The 23,267-nt window shown below is 37.7% G+C and overlaps 1 protein-coding gene across 1 annotated transcript in view; it reads right to left on the reverse strand.

Annotated features, from left to right (window-relative positions):
• The window catches only part of DOCK2 (dedicator of cytokinesis 2), a 160,305-nt gene that overhangs the window by 120,730 nt on the left and 16,308 nt on the right, over positions 1–23,267 (reverse strand). Inside the window, exons 8-23 of the mRNA XM_030957232.1 lie at positions 22,847–23,001; positions 22,152–22,233; positions 21,507–21,642; positions 20,918–20,993; positions 19,906–19,982; positions 19,454–19,579; positions 18,133–18,257; positions 15,574–15,672; positions 14,095–14,167; positions 13,916–14,019; positions 11,583–11,766; positions 11,383–11,480; positions 10,311–10,400; positions 9,978–10,078; positions 7,373–7,507; positions 5,031–5,139 (exon numbers count right to left, since the gene is read on the reverse strand). Of these exons, the coding sequence (XP_030813092.1) occupies positions 5,031–5,139; positions 7,373–7,507; positions 9,978–10,078; positions 10,311–10,400; positions 11,383–11,480; positions 11,583–11,766; positions 13,916–14,019; positions 14,095–14,167; positions 15,574–15,672; positions 18,133–18,257; positions 19,454–19,579; positions 19,906–19,982; positions 20,918–20,993; positions 21,507–21,642; positions 22,152–22,233; positions 22,847–23,001 (1,770 nt within the window). The remainder of the gene's footprint in view (positions 1–5,030; positions 5,140–7,372; positions 7,508–9,977; positions 10,079–10,310; positions 10,401–11,382; positions 11,481–11,582; positions 11,767–13,915; positions 14,020–14,094; positions 14,168–15,573; positions 15,673–18,132; positions 18,258–19,453; positions 19,580–19,905; positions 19,983–20,917; positions 20,994–21,506; positions 21,643–22,151; positions 22,234–22,846; positions 23,002–23,267) is intronic.

Raw genomic sequence — 23,267 nt, forward strand, 5'->3', positions numbered from 1 at the left:
GAAGAGACTGCCCAGCAGCATCTGAATTTCATTTTAGAGCAGTTCACAGGTACTGTGAAAGATGTTTGATAAAAGATAGAGCCACCAGTGGCTACAAGATATTTCAAGCAGTACTTCACTGACACCTGGACTATTGTGCTGTCTGACTTTCACATATTCCCTGTTCTACCCTTGCATAGGAGGGAAGGATAGAGATGCAGCTTCTCTGCAGATCCACAGTTCCAGCTGAAGTACAATAATGAGTATATCCCTGCACTATTTTAGACTCCCAAGTTTCATTTGCAATAATTGCTTCAAATGATGCACTATGGACACAATTGAGCACTGCCCTTAATGAAGTCATAAAAATCTCCTAGTCAGCAGTACAAGATGTTCTGCATTCTTCAAACCTTAAGAGATTAGTTTTTTAAGCAGGATACAGATAAACCCACAGCACTGCAGAAAATTATTTCTTACATATACAATGTACAGTTAAATTTATTTTAACCTTTACTCCTGACCAAGCTTATTTTTAGCTGCCCTCTTTTTGCAGCATTAGATTATACATATTCATGAAATTCCAGTACCCATGAGATAAAAAGTACATTCGAAGAAATCACTGGTGCTCTGTTTCTTAATCTAATTTTACTTGCCATCAAGGCAACTTTAGAAGTTACTGTGCCATCCCCCTTTGTGCACCACAAGCAAAGCATCACTATCAGGACCTTTCTAGGCTTATTCTCTCATAAGAAAAATGTACTGAGATGCATAAAGTCCTTAGAGTCTGCTGCAGCAGGGTGGGTCAAAATTGTGTAGGGAAGAATGAGACAAAGGCAGCAGCTTCATATTCCATTATTTTTCATATTTTTCAATGCCACAGACAATTTCTTTTTCTATGTTTCAGTGACCTTGAGAACATGTCACCTGAGGTTTTTGAAAGCACGCACAGCACAGGGAGTTGTGTTTTCTCAAATCAGTGCCTAGGAGTGAGCTGGGGAGAGCTGACATTTGCAGCAGACAGGACCATCTGTAGGTCAAACGTGGTGTGTCAGCTGGGGAACACAACAGTTGGGAAAGGGGCAGGGGCTTGATTTGTAAATTAAGGTTGAGAGCACAAGCTGGTCAATGAAAGGGCACACTCACAGATCACAAATCAGCAGTCAACAGTAGGACAATCTAAAAAACATATAATCTGAAATTTAAAAATCATTCATTCAGTTTTATTCCCAGAGATAAGAGGATGATTTAAACAGACACAAAACACATCCACTAAAAATGATGGTTTTTCCCCTGAGTGCTCAGGCAAAGGATAGAAACTAGTGACACTTCCCCTATTCCCCCTCATCCCTGAACCTCCATTCGCCAAACTCTTTGCAGGTTCTAAAGACTGATTTCCAGGTTTCCAAATTTCAAGGATTCTCTCCCCCAGAAGTACAGTCTTCATGAAAAAAAGAAATCTCTCCAAAATCTACAAAAGTCATCAGTAATAGCTACAGAAGAGCAACTGATAAATGCAACCAAGCTGTAACATCATCCCTGCCAAAAGAAATTAAAGAAAGGTTTACATCTAGTGCCTAGAAAGCCCTACCACTGTAAGGACAGTGTAAGTATGAATTAATTGTTTTAAATAATTACAAGAAAAGTCTCGAAAAAAATTCTTAAAAGGAGGAATCCTTTTAAGGATCCATCTGCCCCTTGATTCTTGTGCTGGCAAAATTAAACCATTCCAACTTCCACCCCAAGGGCCAGCCTTACAAACCAACATGGCAGGACCTGAACCAAGCCACCCTGCAGCTCAGATGGCTGCTCTTAAACATCAGCACAGTAGGAATATTGAAATTATAATCCTAATTGTAGTTTATTTACTTCATGCAATGCTGAAGCTGAGAAGCATTCTGTCTGCATTTTTAAACAAAAAAGATAACTTGACCAACTCCAGAAGATTTTTTAAAAAAGGCTAACGTGGATTAATATGTACATTTCCAGTTTGCCAACAATAAATTAAGCTGTTCAAAGTTTATATAAACAGTACTCAAAACAGAACCAGATATCTGTCCTTCCCAAAGCTCAGACACTACACTAAGTCAAAGCCTTAATCCACTTCAATCAGCCTTAGAACAAAGACTGAAAAGAGATTTTTAACTTTTTGTAAACGTATACAGCATTTAACACATCAGGAAGTAAGATATCATTCAGTAGATAAAGCTAAATTGAAACAATAAAGTGCTTCTGGCACAGATGAGGCTGTTCCATATAACACATTATTTTATAAAAAATCCTTTCCTGAGTGAATTAATTTTCCACGCAAGTCTGAGTGTGATTCTATCAGTAAAAACAACTGGGAAATTACTACTGGCTAAAATACTGAGTTCCAAATTGAAAAAAAAATAGTAGAGACCAAGAAATTTCAATTTCAAAATAATTCTTTAAATCATCTACAGTTAAACCTGATAGGCATGTGGACAAACAAGCATGAAATAAGAGTTAAAAATTCACATTCAAAGTCTCTGCATACTAGTTCAAGTTTCAATATCCTGAAAAGCCCAATTTAACTTTCTTCAGGGCTCCTAAAACTTTATTCTCTGATATCTTCAAGACCATAATCTACTTGAACACATTCAATTGATCCTACCAATCTATGTTCCACTTATCAATGATAATTCCAAGTGTGACAGATTTAAGCCAATTTTAGCATTCTGATTGTTCCTGTATTTTTCCAACAGACTCTCTTGAACTTCCCTCTCTGGGTACACAAACTGTAACATCCATGGAGTCCCATGTGTCTGTAGAATCACTGAATAACCACCTGTCCCTTACTCTGCAAAGTTAATTTGTACTACTACAACATCCATCACTGTCATCTCAAATTCCCCAAGGGAAATCAGTGTTGGATTTCAGTAGAGACAGATTTATGGATTTCTCTCTACTACTTTCTCCTCCCTCTCAGCAGAAATTATCTCCATTTTCTGGCCTGCATCCATCTACCAGAGCAGGAGTCTCCAGTGTCAGCACTGAAGTCTCCTCCAAGCAGGCACAGAATTACTGTTCCCTGTGAAAGCTGGGGCTGCCTATGGAGTTCATGATCAAGTGGGAGGGAGTGTTAACTTTATATTTTTTGCCCCCATTAAGCTTATTTCCAGCAGCCAGCACTAAACTACTGAGCAGCTGGACACTGCTTATTCCGTGCCTCTCCTATCAGAGTTTTGTAACATTGCTACAGTAGCTTTTATTTACTGTATGTAAAGCAATCTCTTTGTAGGCTTCTCTCAGAGACACAGCTGTATGGTCATTAGTATTTGGAACAAGAGCAAAGTTATGCTATAAACCAGTATTTCACATCTGCCATGAAAGGTTCCTGCTAAAAAGAAAACTTTCAGTACCTTATGCAGATTTAGAGACCCAAAAGTCCACCAGTGCTTCAGGACTATGAATAAATAGGGCCCATTTTGAACAACCGATGGCACTCATTAGGAATCAAAAATGTTGATTTTCAGTATGGTATTGATCAAAGCATAACTGTTTAATAACTAGTCTATTTATGAGACACACTAATGTGCTCTTTAAAATTAGTGGAGATTTCTTTCCTTTAGTCCTCCTCAGAAATGCTCAGCTCTGTTTTCAAGGTTCTGGTGTTTCTGAGAACACCAACCAAGATGCCATGAATGTTTGCCAATCAGGTACAGCACTGGAGCTGCCATTAAACATGGAAAGAGGGAAATGAGGGTAGGCACAATCACACTTCTCAGTCCATGCACTGTGGTGGTTCCACTGGCACTACAACCTGCTCTGAAACACTCCCAGCAGCCTTTCAGGGGCACCACTGCCCCTTGCACACCCAGAAATTGTTAAGAAGTTTTCTGTGAATCTTTCTTGTCGCTCTGAAGAAGAAAGTGTCCTGCCCATCAGAGGAGACCCAGCTGGACAATCCCACACAGCCCCTCTGAGATCAGGCAGGGCAGAAGGCAGGGATGTGACACACTCTCCCTAAAGAGCACCAAATCCTCCAAGAGCTCTTAATTAGTACAAGTACCATAAGAGCAAACATTATTACATAAACTCTTTCAGTTTTTTTCTTCAAAAGATTCTCCTGTTTCTGATGCAGTATTCAAATGTATAAACTATTCCCAGGAAGGCCTCTACAGAATTATCAAGTAAGAGAGAATCTGATTGATTTTTAAATGCATTTAGAATATTGCTGCAACCATGGCATTATATAATTAACTTGGTATTTACTTTCTCAGCTCCTTTGCAGTTGCACATTAAACACTCCATGCAAAGTGTCAGCTGATACAATTTCATCATCAGCCACCGGAGCTTTTATTCAACATGGGCTTTTTCATGGGTTTCCACTTCTAATCTAAGTCATATCAAAAGGAATCAAAATACAAAACCAGAGGAAAATTCAAGCTCAATGCATACAATGAGTTTTTAATAAAGAATGTTTGAAGCATCAATATTGCAGCTGTCTAACAAGTCTTCTACATTTTACAGGAAATCTTGATAATTTTTCATCTTAATACAGAACTGCAAATTATTTGATATTAGTGATGTTAATAGCTCATTTTTTTCCTCATTTTCTTTAAAACCTTTGATTCTGAACTGTTAGAATAACTGAGATTGACATGAATGGCAAAAAAATTCCTTTTTTAACAATGGAACTCCTAAAGATTGAGACAATAAAATTTATTTTCCCAACTAAGATGGTGAAATCCCTGTTTCGCATTATGCGGAGAAACTCAAGAATTAAACATTCAGGTCCCAGGAGGCTTCATGTCATTAGATTGCTTGAAATATTCCAACATCTGTGCCTTGGTTCTTTCCTTGCCTACATTCACAGAATTTCTGTAAATGTATCTTGTCCTGACCTTTTCAAACTAGACTCCAATTTATCAGATAACCTGCTCTTCCAACAGACGGGAATTACAAAAAGACATATTGGATGCATTTCCTGAGTGTCTTTTCCTTGATTTAAAAAGAACAAAAATAAAAAGCCCATGTACAAAAACCATATAAAAAAACCAAATCCAACTGGTTTCCAAGAACACACCAACCTGCAACAAAATGGCAGTTGTATGCTGGCTTTTCATCAGGTTGTTGATGGATTCAAAGAGTCTCCTCATTGATTCTTCAAATTCTGTTTGTTCTTTGCCTTCATATAATCTGTTGAGAGATGCATTAGGTTATCCTTTCAGGTTTCATTCTCCCAAATGCAACAGATTTAACATTAAATATATATTTCAGAGGCTGATCCAATATTGTGTACATAGATATTTCCCCAATGGGTTATAACTGCTATTCACTGTATCATGTGGGAATTCTTCAGTTTGAACACTACAATAATCACTTTCAATTGTTTTAAAAGTCTCTAAACCATGATACCTCCCAGATTGCAGTTATATAAATAATTTTATTTTCAAAGTAACTTATATGCAAAAAAAAAAAACTTGTTTTGTTTTTTTCCCCACTACAACAGAGGTACTCCAGGATATTTTTCACAAATGATGACAATTTCTATCTTCTGCTGCTGTTGCCACTTTTTCCAAGAGCTATTTTTACTGGCCCCATTAACCAGTCTGCTTTTTGAAAAAAGTCTCTACTTGACACTTAAAAGTTTAAAAGTGCATTTAAATTGAGCTCAGCCCATTATTTCTCCATTCCGTGTTCTAAAGTTTGAATCCCTCAGATTATCTCTCCAGTATTGCTCATACTGGCTCTTAGTACTAAACACTGCCTACATAAAAAGTAAAAACACTGGTGACATGTGAAATTAGTTATGTGAAACAGCTGTCAAGAGTTAAAGAAAAACAAACTAAGAAAAAAGCCAAGATGACAAGAGAATCCTGAAATGGGAGTAGAATACAGTGAGCTGAATGTTGCCTCTTCTGCTCCATCAGAAGAGAAAAATCTCATTTTACAGTTATGTATTGCAGTGTCATTTGATTTTCTTTTCAATCTGAAATGTAAGACTGCCTACAATAATAATAATTGTCCAGTGAATTTAGAGTTTCAGATCTCTAGTTAAGGAGGAGTAGATAATGTGTAGTTGATCACCTGAATGTGCAACACATTGCAGTAACCTACTTTATGATAGATTGTCCAATGAACACTTTAAGCTGCAAGATAACACAAGGGATTAAAATGAGGGCCAAATTCTCCCTGAAACAAACTCCTTCTGCTTTCTGACCTTCATCCAGACAAGAAATTTTCCATAATCCTCCACACAATGCTTCCTACCCCAAAACTCTAATATACCCTTCTGTCATGACACCCATGATCAAAATATAAGATAAAGTTGTATTCTGTTCTCCTGAGCACCATCTCCCTCCTTATACAGCTTCACACCTTGTTTACCTGTATCCATCTATAAGTAGTAAGTACCTAGAGACAATAATATTTCTAAGATATGATCCACAACAGCAAATTCCTTCTGAATCTGGTAATTCCATAATCCAGTGAATAAACTTAATTTTAAAAAATTATAAATCTACATGGATTTATTTTTTTTAATGGACAGTGGAATATCACAGCAAAATTGTAGTAGAGCACCCACTGAGCAGAAGGCAGCTAGACCAGAACCTTCCTGTTCTGGTGACTGGCAGCCACAAACACAACACCCAACCACTCCCTCTCCCTGCAGGTCTGAGTCTGCCTTGCCTGACCTCTGCCCCTGCCATCCTTCATGCTCCACAGAGCAAAGGGAAATCACAACAAGCTGGAGGGGCAAACCAGATCAGGGTAAATGAAGAAAGGTGAAGTAGAAAGCAACTGAGGAAGTGAGTCTGTGGTATATGAGGAGAGGACAGTTACCAGTGTGTAATTTTTCTCCTTCCACTTTTCATTTCCTTTGCTCTCCCCTCCTCCTTTCCCCTAAATCTGAACACCACCTGTAAACACTACACCTCAGTTTGCCTGAGCTACACACATCCAGTCCATGGAGTCGTCGCCGTAAACTCCTCAAGAGGAGGCGCAAAACTCTAAATTCAGAGTGGCCATGGCTGCTGCAATGACACTGCTCTGTGCACAGTCTGAGGGGCTGAACACAGTGTTCTCAAGGACAAGTCTCCAGCCTCCAGCCATCTGTTGAGGTGTTTGGCCATGCACTGGTCTTAGGCCAAGCCACCTGACACAAAGAAAAATCACCCTTTGAAACCTGCTGCTATTACTAAATACATCTCTGGAACTTACACTGAGAATCAGAAAGCAGATTTTTGAATATTCCCTCTACAAAACGTATCAGCATTATTTGTATTTTAAAGCAGTTGCCAGTGTTATGTTTTATTTATTAAAAAAAAAAGCCAAAACAACTCTGTTCTAGAACCAACCTTTTCTATTTCTCAGGTCTCCTATGTCTGATATTAGACAGTTAATTAAATGGCAATGTCTGAGTACTTACTGGGAAAATAATGTCCTTGATCTAACAATGAACTTGAAAACATATTCCAGAGCTTTCAGAGTTCTGAGGATAGGTTCACATTGCTCCCCTCGGCTGGAAGTATCCAAGTATGTCTTCAGAACACTCATTAATTTCCTGAAGTTTAAAAACATTTTTAAAAATAATTTTCATCATTATTTTTTAATTACCTTCTTTAGCTTCTTTGGCAGCTCTAAATATATGTTTGTGCTTGGTCAAGCACACACAAGAAAACAGACTGAGTGTATTTCTGGATTTATGTTGCACAAATTCTGTCAGTATAAACAAATGAGGAACAAATTCTTAGCTGCACAAGCAAGAGAGAAATCTGAAATCCCAGAAGAGCAGCATGACTTTACACAATTCTGGAAGCACCTTTACAGCAGTTTGTAATACACATGCACAAGGTATCACAAAATATTCCTTCTGCCTACCTCCACTGAGCAGTGATTAAACACCACTGCACACTCTAATTAACAGCATGTAAATATTACATGTAAATAAAGCAGTACACAAGAACATCTGCTTAAATTATTTATTTTATTTAAACACTTCCTTACTCTCTATCTAAAAGCAACTTTTTGCTAAAGACACAGCTGGCTACAAAAGAGCAGAAGTTAATCTAAAACTAAGTCCCTAAATTTGTAGTTATAGAAACATTTTAAGTGATTAAAGCAATACTAATGATGCAGTTTTGATCTTAATGCAGCCATAAGAACTAAGATAAGAGTGGTTGGGGGTTTTTTCCCTATGTCTCTACAAAAATGGAGACCTGCTGTCCCCTGCCCTAAACAAACCAAGCCAACAGCCAGTTCTCTGTGTAACTAGTACACATCTCCAGCCTAACTCACATTTCAGAACCAAAATGTTGTGCTTTCAGCCTCTCAGCCTCCTGGGCATCACATCCATTGTGTGTTTTCATTTGCTCCTTTTTACAGCTTCTCTGAGTTGGAACAATATTGATCCAACTTGTATGTAGGGGCAGTGGAGGTTAAGCCCTCTCAGAGCTCTCAGAAATCCAGGAGAAAGGATGACTCAACAGGAACTGAATAAATAGGTAACAGTTTGGCCAACCATCCATATCATAACATGGTTGTAATATGTCTGGGACACAGCATTTCCTTCCTAGTTAGGAGTTAGGCCACACACACTTGTTTATTTCATAAATGATTCTGGAACCAGAGTAAATCCTCCATGCATTCAATCAATAATGCCAAGAAAACACATTATGTGGGGAAAAATCATAAACATTCTTATTTTGTCTCTATCACATTGACTAAGTCACCAAAAACTCCCAGCCAGGTAAGTCTTAGAAATATTTTATGCAAATAAGGCTGTCCTGAGAGGTTCTGTACCCTTCCTTTTCCTCTTTCACAGTACTGTAAAGCATTGAATTACATGTGCTTATTACTGATGGAGTGAGAGAGGATTGAAGAAGGGCACATAGTTGGTGCTTGAGCTTTCTGAGCTCACTAATGCTCACTTCAACTTTGCTGAGGTGTGAGAAAGGGCTGATTTTGCACTGCTGCCTTTCAGCTTTAGGAAACTCATGGTCTAGTGCATGATTTTTGTGACATTTAGTGTTGAGTTAGAACTGAAACTCAACACAGACACTAGAAGATAGCCCCAGCAATTCTAAACCTCCAGTTCAGGTCTTCCCTGTACTATTCATATCCCAAATGAAAGTTCTGCTTCAATCTGCCACTCCATTAAGCTGCCAGAATGAGACATCAGGTAGATTAAAAATCCACATCCATCCTCTTAGGGCACCTGCCAGAGATCTGCACCAGCTGAAGATGTTACCTTCCTTCATAATTCAGTCATTTTATCCTACCATCATCTGCAAAAGCCTATTCTAAATAAAGTAGGAATCCAGGATTAAATTTAGTGTATAACATTCCTGCACAGTATTTTACTCCTTTCTATGAGTCCATGTCTTCCCATCTGGGTGTTGTGTAGAAGCTTCAAAAGTTGAAAACCAATAAATAAATAAAAAATCCACAACAAGTTCATCCATTTGTTACATGGCGTGACCATGTAACAAATACTAAAACTCCATTTCACAGCAGGACACGTAACAAATACCAAAATTCCAGTTCACTGCACTGAACTCCTCCTGACACAACATCAGACTAACATGCATGTGAAGACTTGACAGCTCCCAAACAATTCTTTTTCCTTTGAGTTTGCTTGATGTGGAAAAAAAATGTGGAAATCTATGTAAATGGACTAAGGAGAGCCTCAAGTCCTCACCTGAGGCATTTCTACTTAAGGCCAGGGATACAAATGGAAAGGCTTCACAGCAAAGCATCTTTTGATAAATTTGACAGGATACAGGTGAAATGCTCAGACACAGCAAAATCCAGGTGACAGAAAACAAATGCCATAGCATCATTTAACCCCAAATCATCTGCTATGGGTTCATTAATTCCACTTATAATCAAATATGTCTCAGAGGCAGATAAGCAAGCAGCAGCATCAAAACAACAGTCACCATAAATTACATCAGAAAAGTCACAAGCAGGATTTACTTCTTTATGTGACGGTGGAGAAAGGAAAAAAGAGAAAGAAGAGAAAACAAACTTACTTGTATGCCAAGGTTGCACTAAAGTGCTGCTGGATATATGCTTCCAAAACAGTGTTAAAGTGCTGAAACTTACGGTCTGCAATGAGCCCTATGATATAGATCTAAACAGACAGAGACACATTGAGTCACATTGCAAACTTAAATATTCACTTTCTGAAAATATTTCTGGTAATTTTCTATTTAAGTTTTCAAAGAAATTTGATTTTCAGTCAATGAGTAATATTCCTCAGTTCTGTAGAAGCTTTAATTCTCTGAACTGCAAAATGTGATAGTTTGTTCCAACTTCTAAGGTTCTTTTCTTAGACAAATAAATTCGTTGATGATGATTCTTACCAGTGCATCAAAGACAAGGATGTCGTACTCATTACTCTGGGAATGTTCCATCATGATGTTAAACAGGGCATCCAATGTATCCTGGAGAAACTACAGAACATGAAAAGACAAACTGATAACCAATTCAACTTGAAAACCTCACAGGAAAATTGTCTGATAGCAGACCTGGTTTCCCTCAAGTTAGAATTTTACTACCTTTACTGAAGTATCACTTAAATTGAGAAAGCATTTCCAAGGGTTTAGGCTCTAGTTGCTTTAGTTTTAAAAAACCTGCCTTCTCAGACACTAGCAATCAATAATACATGCTTTGCTCAAAGCTTATGCAAAAGATAAAAATATTATATAAATGACAAAACTTGTTAAAACAAGGTTACTTAGTGACACAGATTAGTGGTTGCTATTTTCACAGATACATGTTGATTGAAAAGACTTTTCTTGCTTCTGTGGTCTGATTCAAATTCTGCACTAAATCAAAGAAAATTATCTCAGTGACTTGGGACACAAATCTTTGGGTAAAAAAATCCACTCCTCTTTCTTCCTTTTTTAAATTTAATTCTTATTCCTTCTCTCCAGAGACATCTAATGTTTATGCTTAAAGACATAAATGTAATAGTATATGCCATTTTCCAAAATACTAACAACTTTTATTGATATACTAATTAGTTAAGAAAGTGCTTTGTTGGGTACATAACACTTCTTGGATTTAATATCAACATGCAAATTAATATTAAGAACTGCAAAGAAAGCAGTAGGAATTGTTTGTGATACTTCAGATAGACAAAAGGAAACAGATGAATAGACATTGTGGAAGATATTTTATCATTACTATCTTCATCTCCTAGTAATAATAATCCTGGAAATCTCCCAGCCCAACAATAGGCAATACCAGAGATCTGAAATTAAAAAATAGGAGGCAAGCTGGCCAGCCCTGGGAAGGATCCTGCCCAGATGTTGTCCTTCTTGCTCCCTCTAATGATAAGCTTTGCTCATGTCCTTTGCAAACTAACAAAGGCATTATGTATGAAGGGGCCTGAAGAATAACTATTATTAGAATAAGGATTTAAGGATTTACCTTCACTACTTCCTCTCCATCCACAATCTTCAGCTTTTCCAGGTTCTCCTGGAGCAGCTCTGGCTTCATGCGCCACTTCAGGAGACCCAGCAAGCCCACTAATGGAAAATGAATGGACATACATTAAAATTTAACATCTGATTTATCAATTTGTGCAAAGGTTTTCTTTCTAAACTCCTAGCTGTTTAGAAGGTACATACCATTCTGAGTTAACTTTGTAGAACAAACAAGAGTTGAAATGTAAAATGAATCTCTTGAGCTGACTGAAAGCCCCCCAACAATGCTTGAGCTCCTCACTAAGGTTGCTCCTTTGTTTTCTGTGTGCAGACGTGTAGAAGGCAATGTCAAATAAGCACTGGCATCCTCCATTTTTTTACTGTCCCCCTGAAAAACAACACACAATTCATTACATATTTCACACCCCTGGATTTAAAGTTAGACTTATGTTGTAGTTCTGTACTAGAGAATTAAATAAAATTGAGGGGCAGGAAGGGACCTTGAGGGGTGACACCCCATGCAGAGTAAGAGCAAGAGCCAATCTCTCATTAAAATGTCAGTGGGTGTGGAACACTGCAGAATACTGAGCATCACCTTGAAGTCTGTACATAGGACAACATGATTGTATTGTCTGCACACAAGTTAAAAGCAGAAAGCAGAACTGAGTAAGGAAAGAATAGCAGTATTATTTTGGTATCCTCATTATAACTCCATACCTGGACCTCGAACATAAGAGATCAGGGCATGGTAAGATTTTATTTTAAATCAGACAGTATGCTGCAGTAACTAAATGCCATAGAATATGTGTTTTTCAGCAGAATGAACAGTACAAAACCAGAGAGCCAACAGAGATTTTTCCCTCCTCTCTTCTATCAACTCCTGTGCCGCAACCCCACAGATTTTCTGGGTCTTGTCTTAGGATTCCCCAGACAGGAAAGAAGTTTTAGACAAAGACAATAGAAATTATGCTCCTCACTGTTTAAAGAACACAGTGTTTCTTTAACAAAACTCCAGAAAATTTCCCGGATGATGATGTCACTTAAAGCTACAACACTGTGGCAGATATGACTCAATTGCAGACCTTTAGTCTACAAATGTGGACAAACAAGGAGCTGCAAAAACCATGATCTAGAAAGGCATTTTCAAGTTTTGCAATTTTATCTGGTTCAGTGACCACAGAGATGCAGTTTCTACTTTGTATCAAAGAGGCAAGACTAAGAATTAACTGTAAGAGATCCAGACAGACAAGAAGCAAAACACACAGCAGCAAAACACATATATATACAGCAAAACACACAGCAGCACCAACATCTATTATTGTATCAAGCTTGCCAAATAATTACTTCCCAAATTTCTGGAAGCAAAATAAACTCTCAACTTCCTTCTTTTGGGACAAGTCAGATAGACAATGGGAAAAAGATGAAGTTTTGATCCAAAAAGTGTCTCAAAAGGATCCAATATCTAAAGAAATTTTAAACTTAGAAGTTTTCAAATTTCTTATTTTGAAAGGCCAGGTGTATGACTGCTTTAAGCACTTACAGCTTGCAATTACTGTTTTTAATACTAGAATAGGCAAGCATATGTCAGAAAATCTGTCTGTTTCTCACAACCATAAAGTAGGTCAACTCCATTTAGCATTTCTCATCGATGCTGTCACTTCAAAAAAATTACTGAGCTGATGCAGAAATGAATTAGGTGGAATTTCACAACTAACATTAACCACACAGTCCACAATTTTCCTTCTAGTCTCAATATTTTAAATGATAGTTTCAATGAAGAGAAGATAAATAACTATATGCTGCCATTAATCTCTTTGGCTTGCCTAAGCAACTTGATTAAGTTGCATGCATCTCACTTGGTATTAATGATACAGCAAACTTGTTTACTGAGAAGAGTGCTGAGAAATAACTTAAGTGTCGTTTGTACTGGAAGTGATTTCTGGTTCTTAGTTCCTGCTAAACACCATTCTCCAAGTGGGCAAATAAAACAAAAGTCAAAACATCTGTTCTCTGCTTCCTTCACAAAGTTAAAGATGCTGTTTCTAGCTAGGGCCAGCTAAAGTTTTCTTCACACCCAAAACCAAATTGTTGAAACTTTCAATATCGTACCTGAGGAACTACACAGCAGTTTAAAACAAGCATTTTCCTAAGACTGCATTCCCAGATTATCCATGAGATAAAGATTTCAAGTGGATCAAACACTTCCTATATCCATTAAGAAGAATGGTACCCACCCAATTACAGAGCTGCAGCACAACTTTCTCTATGCTACAGAAGGCCAAAAGCACAAATACCAGTAAAAAGAAATAATCTCTCACTGTGCTTGGATAACATCTTTTTGTCATTAAAATTCAGAGCAATATTTACTGACAATGGAACAGCGTACACCTTTTCATTTTGTTCAGATGGAAAATAGAGTATCATCTTCGACAGAATAATAAAATCAATCTAGCACTAAGCAAATACACGATGCAGTCAAAGGCAACAGTATGAGAAAAGATGTCTTGTGAATAAAAGAGAGAAATCTGAGCCCATACCTTTAGAACTAACAAATCATGGATGCCATCATGGAGAGTTGTGCCATCCTCCTTCATTAGCCTTACGTAGGCCATTGCAAAATTCTTCTCTCCCTTATCTTTAGCTGCAAAGCAAAAGACCTGGGGTTGACTACCCATCAATGAATTAAAATTCACTAAAGTAAGATTTCCCTACTTACACTCCTGAGTCGACCTGTGCTTGAACATGAAGCGCAGATGGATCCTCTGCATGTCCTCAATGGGGACTGCTACCTTTGGTAAAATCAGAAAACAGTGAGGAGATTTATGGGGGGTGGTTTCATATGTAAATGAGCCCTCATTTTAGAATAAATAAGCCCCACTTCTTCTGTGTCCATAGTGCCTTTCACAGGCCATTTCAAAATGTTGAGCCTGATCACAGAAGTGAAGTGAGGGCTGGTAAAAAATGATCTGCTAGACTTTGCTCAAAGTCTGGCACCAGCAAAGAAATGAAGCACAGAACCCAGAGTTAATGCACACAGGTGCTAGAAAACAATCACAGTGCAGTCCTACTGCTCACCCTTTTAACCACAGAAAATCAAACACCTCTGTGTAATGCAACTCCCACATTTCAGATACAGAAATTGACAATCAATTTATTAAACAGTATGAAAATCCCAGCAAAATAAATTGATGATTTTTTAGTGATTAAACTTAATGTAAAGCCTTGAAGAGAATCGCAGGACTTTGCAAGGGCTTTATTCTTAAAGCAACATACTTTAGGTCAAACATGCAACAAAAAAGGCCAGCTGTGTAAGGAAAAGCACAATTTTTCATATTATCAAGTTCATAGTTCTAAAAATTTAAGGACTTGAACACCTTTGTGTGCAATCACGACTTCACAAATCTTACTGAACAATGCCTTAATATTAATGGTGCTTTTCAACAGGATCTGCTGTTAGTGATCCTGATTTAATTATGGGATAATTAAGATTTAATTATGGAATTTAATTATGGAATAATTTTTAAAATGAACTAGTACAATAAGCAGTAAACAGAATGGGTCAATGTTTTCAAAACAATAAATAAGCTTCTGTTTGAAATCATACTTCCATTCCCTCCCTGTCCTTTACCACCACAGGTAACACACCTTAAGGTAATAATTGCAAGCTTGTCATACATGGCTATTTTGTCTTTAAAACAGCATGCAAGCCTGTCACAGTTTATAAGAACTGTTTCTGGCGGCTTCTGGGCATATTCCAATCATGGACATTGAAGCTTGATTAGGTAATTACTAGTGTGTCTCTAAAGAGAAGCAAGACAGTTTTTTCTTTTTGAAATCAGAAGAGGGGTTGGTGTTTTCATTTGGGTTTTGGTTTGGTCTTGTTTTTTAATTGAAGCTCCCCATCTCCATTGTTTCACCAAAATAGAACAAATGCAATATTTCATTTTTGATAAGCCCTGTTAGGACGTAAGGTTATCAGCATTTGTTTTGCTGAACAAAACCTACACACCACTTTCTAGGCCAAATTTCAAGCCTCAGTGATCATGTATCTCTAATAACTGATGTATGACTAAGGCTTCATGCTTCAGCTGTAGTCAGGCACAAGATGGTTTTTGGAGGAAGCTGATGCTGTGCAACTTTTCTGTGTGAGGCATTAAGAAATGAAAAAATAAAGTGAGAAGTTTCCACACCATACCTTCAGTGTCTCCATCCATCGTGGCTGCTTGACCTGGTAGTAAACAACGGATCTGTACTCGCTCACGGGTTTGTCCCCTGCTCCCAGGCACACGGCGTTCTTACAAAAGGAGGGAACAAACACTGCTTAGTGCCTCATTCGTCTGGGTACATTTTGGAGCAGTTTTGGATAAATTAACTTGAGCAAAACCAAAAAGTCCCCAGAGGACCTCTTCTCAGAACCCCGAGCTGGGAGTTCCCGGCCCTGGGATGCGGCCTCCCCTCACGGGCTGCGCTCCCCTCACGGTGGGTTTGATTTGGGTATGGCATCATCCAAAGTTAAATAATAATGACAGCACCAACAGAGGGGAAGCACTAACATGAAGACACTGCATTTTCCAAGCCTCTGAACACAATGGAAGTAAACATTGACCATAATCTACGGGTTACAGCCAGTGTAATTGCATTTTACAGGGGTCACACACAGACGGCTCTAGGAGATGTGTGAAGAACATAAAATTGACTTGATTTCTCCATCTGATGAATTTGAATAACCAACATCTCAATTAGTAGAAGAAATACAAAAGGAAAAAATTTAAAATCTCGCTCCATTATTCTGTTTATTTCTCCATTTATTTTTAAATACTTTCTTCTGGCCCAGTCTGAGAAGCTCTAGGCCACACACCAGAGGTGACTTCTAAACTGGATGTTGTAGAGGCACCAAAAATAAACAATTAGAATTTCCCATTCTTTAACAACCATCTGAACTAGGACAGAGCCAAGTGAAAGATTTGATCAGCTTCAAAACTTGTGGTTTTCCTTAGTGAGTCTGTGAAGACTTGGCCTGCATCTGTCTGTTCTGGCTGACTGCAGCTGGGCTGTACATGCAGAGTAAAAGTTACTGCTGGGCAGGGAGGCACCAAGATCCTGATACCTGCCAGGCATGAAACCAAAGTCCCTGAAGGAAGCAAACTTCTTAAATTCTCTACTGAAGGCTAAGGTTCAACTAAGCCAATCCAGGCTGCACTAACAGCTGCAAAGGTACAATAATCCTGCTGAAAATCCAGTGAACCTTAAAAGTCTGCTTCAAACACCAGGATCGCCTGTGAGCAGAAGGGTGTGATGCTGGTACCTGAAGATGATCTGTATGGTCTGGTAAGAGGGTTTTAACAGCAGAGAGCTATGTGTCATCTGCCTGAGCAGAGATTTTTCAAGGTTTATGCACCTACTTGTTTGTCACCTCCATGACATTCACTTGGAGCAAAAGTCCTGTTCCTTGTAACAGTAAATCAAGGGCTAGCTCTGCAACTGGAGCTAGTTTGATACCTGAACAGAACCAACCAGTTTCCTGTGTAGTAAACATATTCCTGTTATGAGAAATATTGATATAAATTCACAGGTTTGAAAGTCTGTTGGTTTGGGGTATCTTTACAGGCTAAAAGGAAAAACCAGTCACTTTTGCTATTTCTTGCATTCAACAGTATTTCAATTACCTCCTCAAAATTGTTGCTTAAATATATCCATTAAGGCATATTACCCACAGAAAGCATTTTCATCTTTCATGACATTTCATCTCAAAGACAATGAGACAAATTCACTTTCTCCTAAGATTTGCAGAAATTCTGTATCTGCAGAACTGAACATACATAATATTGGAGTGCAGGATTTAATGCGTGGTAATAGGTTTATTTCGCTAAGGAATATTTTTGTTTATATGTGATTAGACAGAATACAGAATAGAGTTAACTTCTGTGCATGCAAGTCATGGTCAGGTGCTGTCATAGGTACAGGCAGTGTTTTGTAATCAGGGCTCCACTTCGTTGTGTGGACCTTAAACACTATGTGGGATTAAAATTTTTTTACTCAAGCTTTCAGCTTACATTTTAAGAAGTTAGTTGCAGTTCATAAAGAAGTCATGAACCACAGTGTCCTATTTAATCTTTATTTCATCTCAAGAATGTCTTTATGATTTCACCCTCGTGATCCCAACACTATAAACTCAGAAAATGACAGGTCAAAAATCCCCCTGAATACCAAACTGGTGATAAACCCTAAGGAAAAGACAAAGGATCTTCAAAATGGGAACAGACAAGCAAAAAGACACTGTAAATATTTATGTTGCATATGTAATTGTTGTCATTAATTTCATTCTTTGCCATGTACTTAATTCAGTGGCAGTGACACAGACTTCCTGGCACAAATCAAGCATTTGTTATGTAGCAGAAATGGTACTTCTAACATTTCAGTGTGCAAATTGCATTCCTCTGAGAATTTCCTCAAGAAAAACCCTAGAGTAAGAACGCAGTAATTGTCAGAATCAGCACTTGTTCCTTGGCACAGCTAAAATAGGTCATTCAATGTTATTCCTTGTTACATTTTTATGCAAGACTTTTATAGGGCTTTAATAGATTTTAATTTTTTTAAAATCATAAAGCTTATTTGTCACAAGATGTCACAGGATGACACAAGGAAATTGAGTTTTTGAATAGTGGTGTTTTATTAAATGTGTAAGTTAAGCCTTACATCAAAAATTCAGCTCATGTTTCTATGGCCCTTATTGCAGAAAAAAAGGAAAACTTACAGGCAACACTTTTCCTTCTTCATCACAGACACACATTATCACTTCCACATTTCTCTGACTTGTTTTGTTGTATTTATCAAAATCTCCATACAGCAATGTAATATATATGTCATTTCTTATATCTCCTAAAAGAGAAATTGAAAGGTTAAAAAGCAATTAAAATGCTATGAGAGCATAGGATCGGGTGAACTGCACAGGTGTACCTCACTGTTAGCTGTGAAACAGATAAAAATTTATTATTTTGCATCTGAACTTAAATTTTCAGTTCTTTATCTTTGCTAAGGCAAAACTAGGATGTGAGGAGAAGCAAATGGGAGCGCGGCGTGACTCGATGCAATTCTCGTCCTGCCCCGACACCTGCTGGTGAGGAGGCAAACTTTGAAACTAAACCACAACATTGCCCATCTAGAACAATCTCTAAAATTTGAAATGGGCTCAGGCTTTTCCAAACTTCTGAAATGTTCAATCCAGGAATTATGAAAATATTTGGAAACTTAGAATTCTTTAGTAGCAGACAGCAACAAGATCTGTCCACGGTTTGCTTTGCTTTTGGTTTCATTTATTTTATTTACATATTCTTTTCATTATTATATTATTACAGCATATTGGCAATCATTTTATTTCATTTTGGCCAGTTCCATTTGCTACTCTTCTGCAGTCAGAGGAGGAAGAAGCTTTACCTTATAATTCCCATCAGGAATTTCCCCCAAATATCCAGCTCTCTCTGGAGGGAGCTTCATATTTTAATTCTCTCCTCTGAATGAATTCATACAACTTTTAAAAGGATCAAGATTTTACTCGAGTTGGGACGAGGGAGGTTTTTGTAGTTTGTTTTTTAAAAAGGAGCCCAGCAGACAGTGATTTTGATTGGAAAATTTGCGCACTGATTTTGACTGGAAAATATCTTGTCATACATACAGATGAAATCAAGATATTTCACATTGTTTTGTTTGTTATTATTAAAGGACAGCAATAACTTTCAATACAAACAAGGTTCATTTAAAATTCAAGTGACATCCACCATAACCTACAAGTTATGTACAAGGAGATAGGTTTATCCCTTACGGTCTGGATTTTATTTTTCCTGTTTAAGTATTAGAAACGACTTTCCAAGGAGTTCACTATTTTATATAATAGTGAAATAATAATATGGGAACAAAACTTACCACGAGTGAAATATAAAGATCCTCTGAGTTAGCCATTACAGAAATCAGTAAGACAGCAGCTGATTTAAAAAGCAGCTGTTAAAAAGCAGCTGATGTTTATTAACATAGGGAATGAGAAGAAATCCCTTCCTATCAGAGAACAAAGCACCTCCTACCTGGCATGATTATTTCAGGGAATCCCAGCTTTCGAGCAACAACCGTGTTTCTGTCTACAAGGTGTGGGTAATCCTTTCTAGTCTGAATCACGTCTCCAACCAGCATTTTCACTGTTACCCACAGACCTGTGAAGCACAAAAAAAGAAAAAAAAATTACATTTTTGGTACGAAAAAAAAGAAAAATCTGTCTTCAGATGATTGCCTCTTTTACCCACCAAAACACGGATAAGAATTTGCTTTCCCACTTCCTGCAGATGAAAGTTAAAACTCTATAATGCCACACTGTCATCACTAATTTAAATAACCTCTAAGATTCTTTAATAAACGAATGGTTCCTCGATTCCAGCTTCAAAGCTGACCCACCTCCATGGTGGTACTACAGCTCCACAAAAAATGAAGTTTCACAAAAATACTGGGTTACTTAAAAGAAAATAATGAAAATGTACATTACCTTGTCCACCACTGTCTCCTTTTGATGCAGTGATTTTGCTTAGGAGACTGTGCAAAAAGTCATTCTCTGCCACTACCCTGCAAGAGAAACAGCAATGTCTGCTCAGGAATTGAGTGCTAAATATATCAGACACCATTTAGAACATAAGAGACTAACAGCCTCAGTCTTTGCAGTATTGCCTGATTGTGATATATTGGGTATTTTTATTATCTCTCACTCAAGCTGCAGCCCACTCACATTCAGTTGTGTGTACACTTAAGTGAGAAAGATTCAGCCAGCCACCAAGAATGGTGTTTTGTGACAGGGACAATGTGAGTGCACTCACCAATGTGCCACTCCAGCTCAGTCCACTCTTCCTGCCAAACAGCCAGATAAATGAACTTGGAATTTTTATCAGCTACTTTTGAATTTAGAAACAAATTCTCAAATTAGAAACAAGTGAAAAAATAAACCAGTGTGTCATACCTGAGTCTTTCAGAATTAAATTTACCCTCCATAGTACATAGGAGCAGTGCTATGTAGGGCACAAAGTTATTTCCAGTATTTCCACTGGTATCTCTGAATTTGATCTGTGAGCATCACATTTTTAGGCAGCTGCTCTGGCATTTCTTCTGAAGATAGTATATGATAATTCTATTACTTTTTGACGGAAACAGTTTTTAGTTTTTAGATTTTTCCCAAGTTCTAAACAGAACCAAGCTCATAAAATAGTAGATATCCTTGCTTGTAAATCTCACTTGTAACTATTTGACTTGGGTTTGTGAAATCAGACATGGTACCAGTTGTCTGAAGGAGCACATTCATGGAATTATTCTTTAATTTAATGTGCTGTGGTACCTCTGCAAGCCTTAAATGCCATTTAAACTCATACCTAAATAATTAACAGTATTACAACATAAAATTGTTAAAGGAAAACTTTCTTATTCTTTAACTGTTTCACAGATTGTTACAGGAACAGAGATAGATAAATATTTTCTTTCGCATATAAAAAAGATATCTATGACACTCTTACGGATGAAAGGGAATGAAATGCTGCTTCTCTTCATCACTTTCAGATTTTCCTTTTATGATATCTGTAATATCCATGACTAGAAGAATAAAAGAAAATTCATCAGAACATAGAAGAGCATTTCAGAAGTTTCTCTTATCTATGAACATTGTGCCTCAAGGTAAATGTGGATTTTTCAGCAGCAGGGCTGGGTTTGTGGGGCAGAGCATTTTGCAGAGTCCACACTACAAATATGCTGCCGTGGAGAGAGAGGGAGAATTCAGTCTAACTTGGGAATACAAATATCAGAGCTTTGGGGACATAGGCACTGACTTTATTTCATCTGCAAGGGAATCTGTCATTAAATTGCTCCTCTGCTTTCACTCCCACAGCTTGGCACTCTGTGAATAATTAGGAAATGAAATTCAAAAGTGGATTTCGGACTTGAACTAAAACTAAAACATATGTGCAGTCTTTACAGACTTCAAAAAGTACAGAAACAATTGATAGAGCTGATGGGTTTTCTGACATGCCTTGGTAGAGATTTTAATAGTCCAGGGCTGCAAAAATCACTGATATCCTGGTTCAGCCATGGCACAGGAGACAGCAGTACCTGCCACGCCGAAGGGCCGCCGGAGCCCTTGTGTGTATTTCTTGGAGTTACTGTCCCTCAGGTCCATCCTGCCCACTCGCACTATCTGGCAAACTAAATAAATTTTGTCTCTGCTAAGGTCTTTATTTCCAAGATCCTAAGATACAAACAAAAAAGAACCATGGTGTTACTTGGGTAAAAAGCAAGTTGTGAAATTGAAACAGGACCTGCAGCAATAAACTGAATCTCAGCAATCACTAGAAAAAAAGAAAAAAATAAACAAAAGACCCCCAAACCAAACAAACCCCCAAAAACTCAACAAATGAAAAAATCTGAGAACATCAAAAGGATGAAAAAATTGACAGTTTAAAGTTTGAAAAAATATAAGGTAAGATAGAGAGAGTAATAACAATCAAGAGATACAGCAGATAAAACTAAATAAATCAAGCCATCAAGAAATTCATGAAGCAGCAAAGTGATCTGAAAGAGGCCACTGAAGCATTGTCACTTCCCTGAAGAACTTAGTGACTTGTCACCTTGCTCTGTTTGTGGGATTACCTCTGATTCCTTAGTCATCTTGATCACTCTTTATGAGATCTGACAGTGACCACAGAGAAGAGAATTTCATTTGCAAATACAAAGGGAAGCAAACTGGAAAACACTCACTGTGAACACCACTTTAAGATTGTTGAGCATATCAATTTCCTTTGGAAAGCCGCGACTCCCCCATCTCACCAAGTAGTTCTCACTGTTTGGAAGATAAATATCTCGCTGTCAAGGGATTTAAAAATTCTCCCTTTACACAGTACAAAAGTTGCATAACAGACAGTCTGTGGTGATGATTCAAATCTAAGACCAGACTAAAAAGACAAGAAAAACACTATGCAAGTACCAACAGTAAGTTTTAAAAGAGTAACTTGAACATAACACAAATGGACACCTTTTTTTTGAGGCAACGTTACCATTGTCATAGTCTGTTTGATGGGAATACTCAACAGAATCTTAATCTACCCAGAAATTTGTAAATTTAATTCTTTTTCCACTCCTCCCCCTCCAGCACTCTACTCCAAACACCACAATATTGCCCATCTAGAACAATCTCTAAAACTTGAAATGGGCTCAGGCTTTTCCAAACTTGTGAAATGTTCATTCCAGGAATGAACTATGAAAAATATTTGGAAACTTAGAATTCTTTAGTAGCAGACAGCAATGAGATCTCTCCATGCTTCGCTTTTGGTTTCATTTCTTTTATTTATATATTCTTTTCATTATTATATTATTACAGCATATTGGCAATCATTTTAGTTTATTTTGGCCAGTTCCATTTGCTACTCTTCTGCAGTCAGAGGAGGAAGCTTTACCTTATAATTGTTGACTTCTGGGGGTCATATAGGGACATAAAGAGCTCTGCATCCTCTCCCATTCTGCAGACAAAATTCCTCACAAACACATACAGGCTGTGGGTGGGGGATGAAGACATCCGGGAGTAAGATGCATAATCTGGCTGGTCCTTTGACTAATCAGGAAGAGGAAAATCAGTTAATAATAACCCAGGAATTAAAATGCTGCTATACTACAAGCAGCTTTACATTAGGTATATGTAATAGTTAAAATTGAAAAGGAAACCAGAGGGTTGGACTCAGTAATTATCATAATTCTCTTCCATCTTGAGCTATTCTGTGACTCCCATGTCTTAGGCCAGTTTTTCAGCCAGTAGGCAATGATGTAAAGGGGGAAATATTCCCCCCACTCTTAAAGAAAAGAGCAAGTATTAGGATGTCA

This window comes from Camarhynchus parvulus, chromosome 13 (genome assembly GCF_901933205.1).
Source record: "Camarhynchus parvulus chromosome 13, STF_HiC, whole genome shotgun sequence".
Lineage (NCBI taxonomy): Eukaryota > Metazoa > Chordata > Aves > Passeriformes > Thraupidae > Camarhynchus > Camarhynchus parvulus.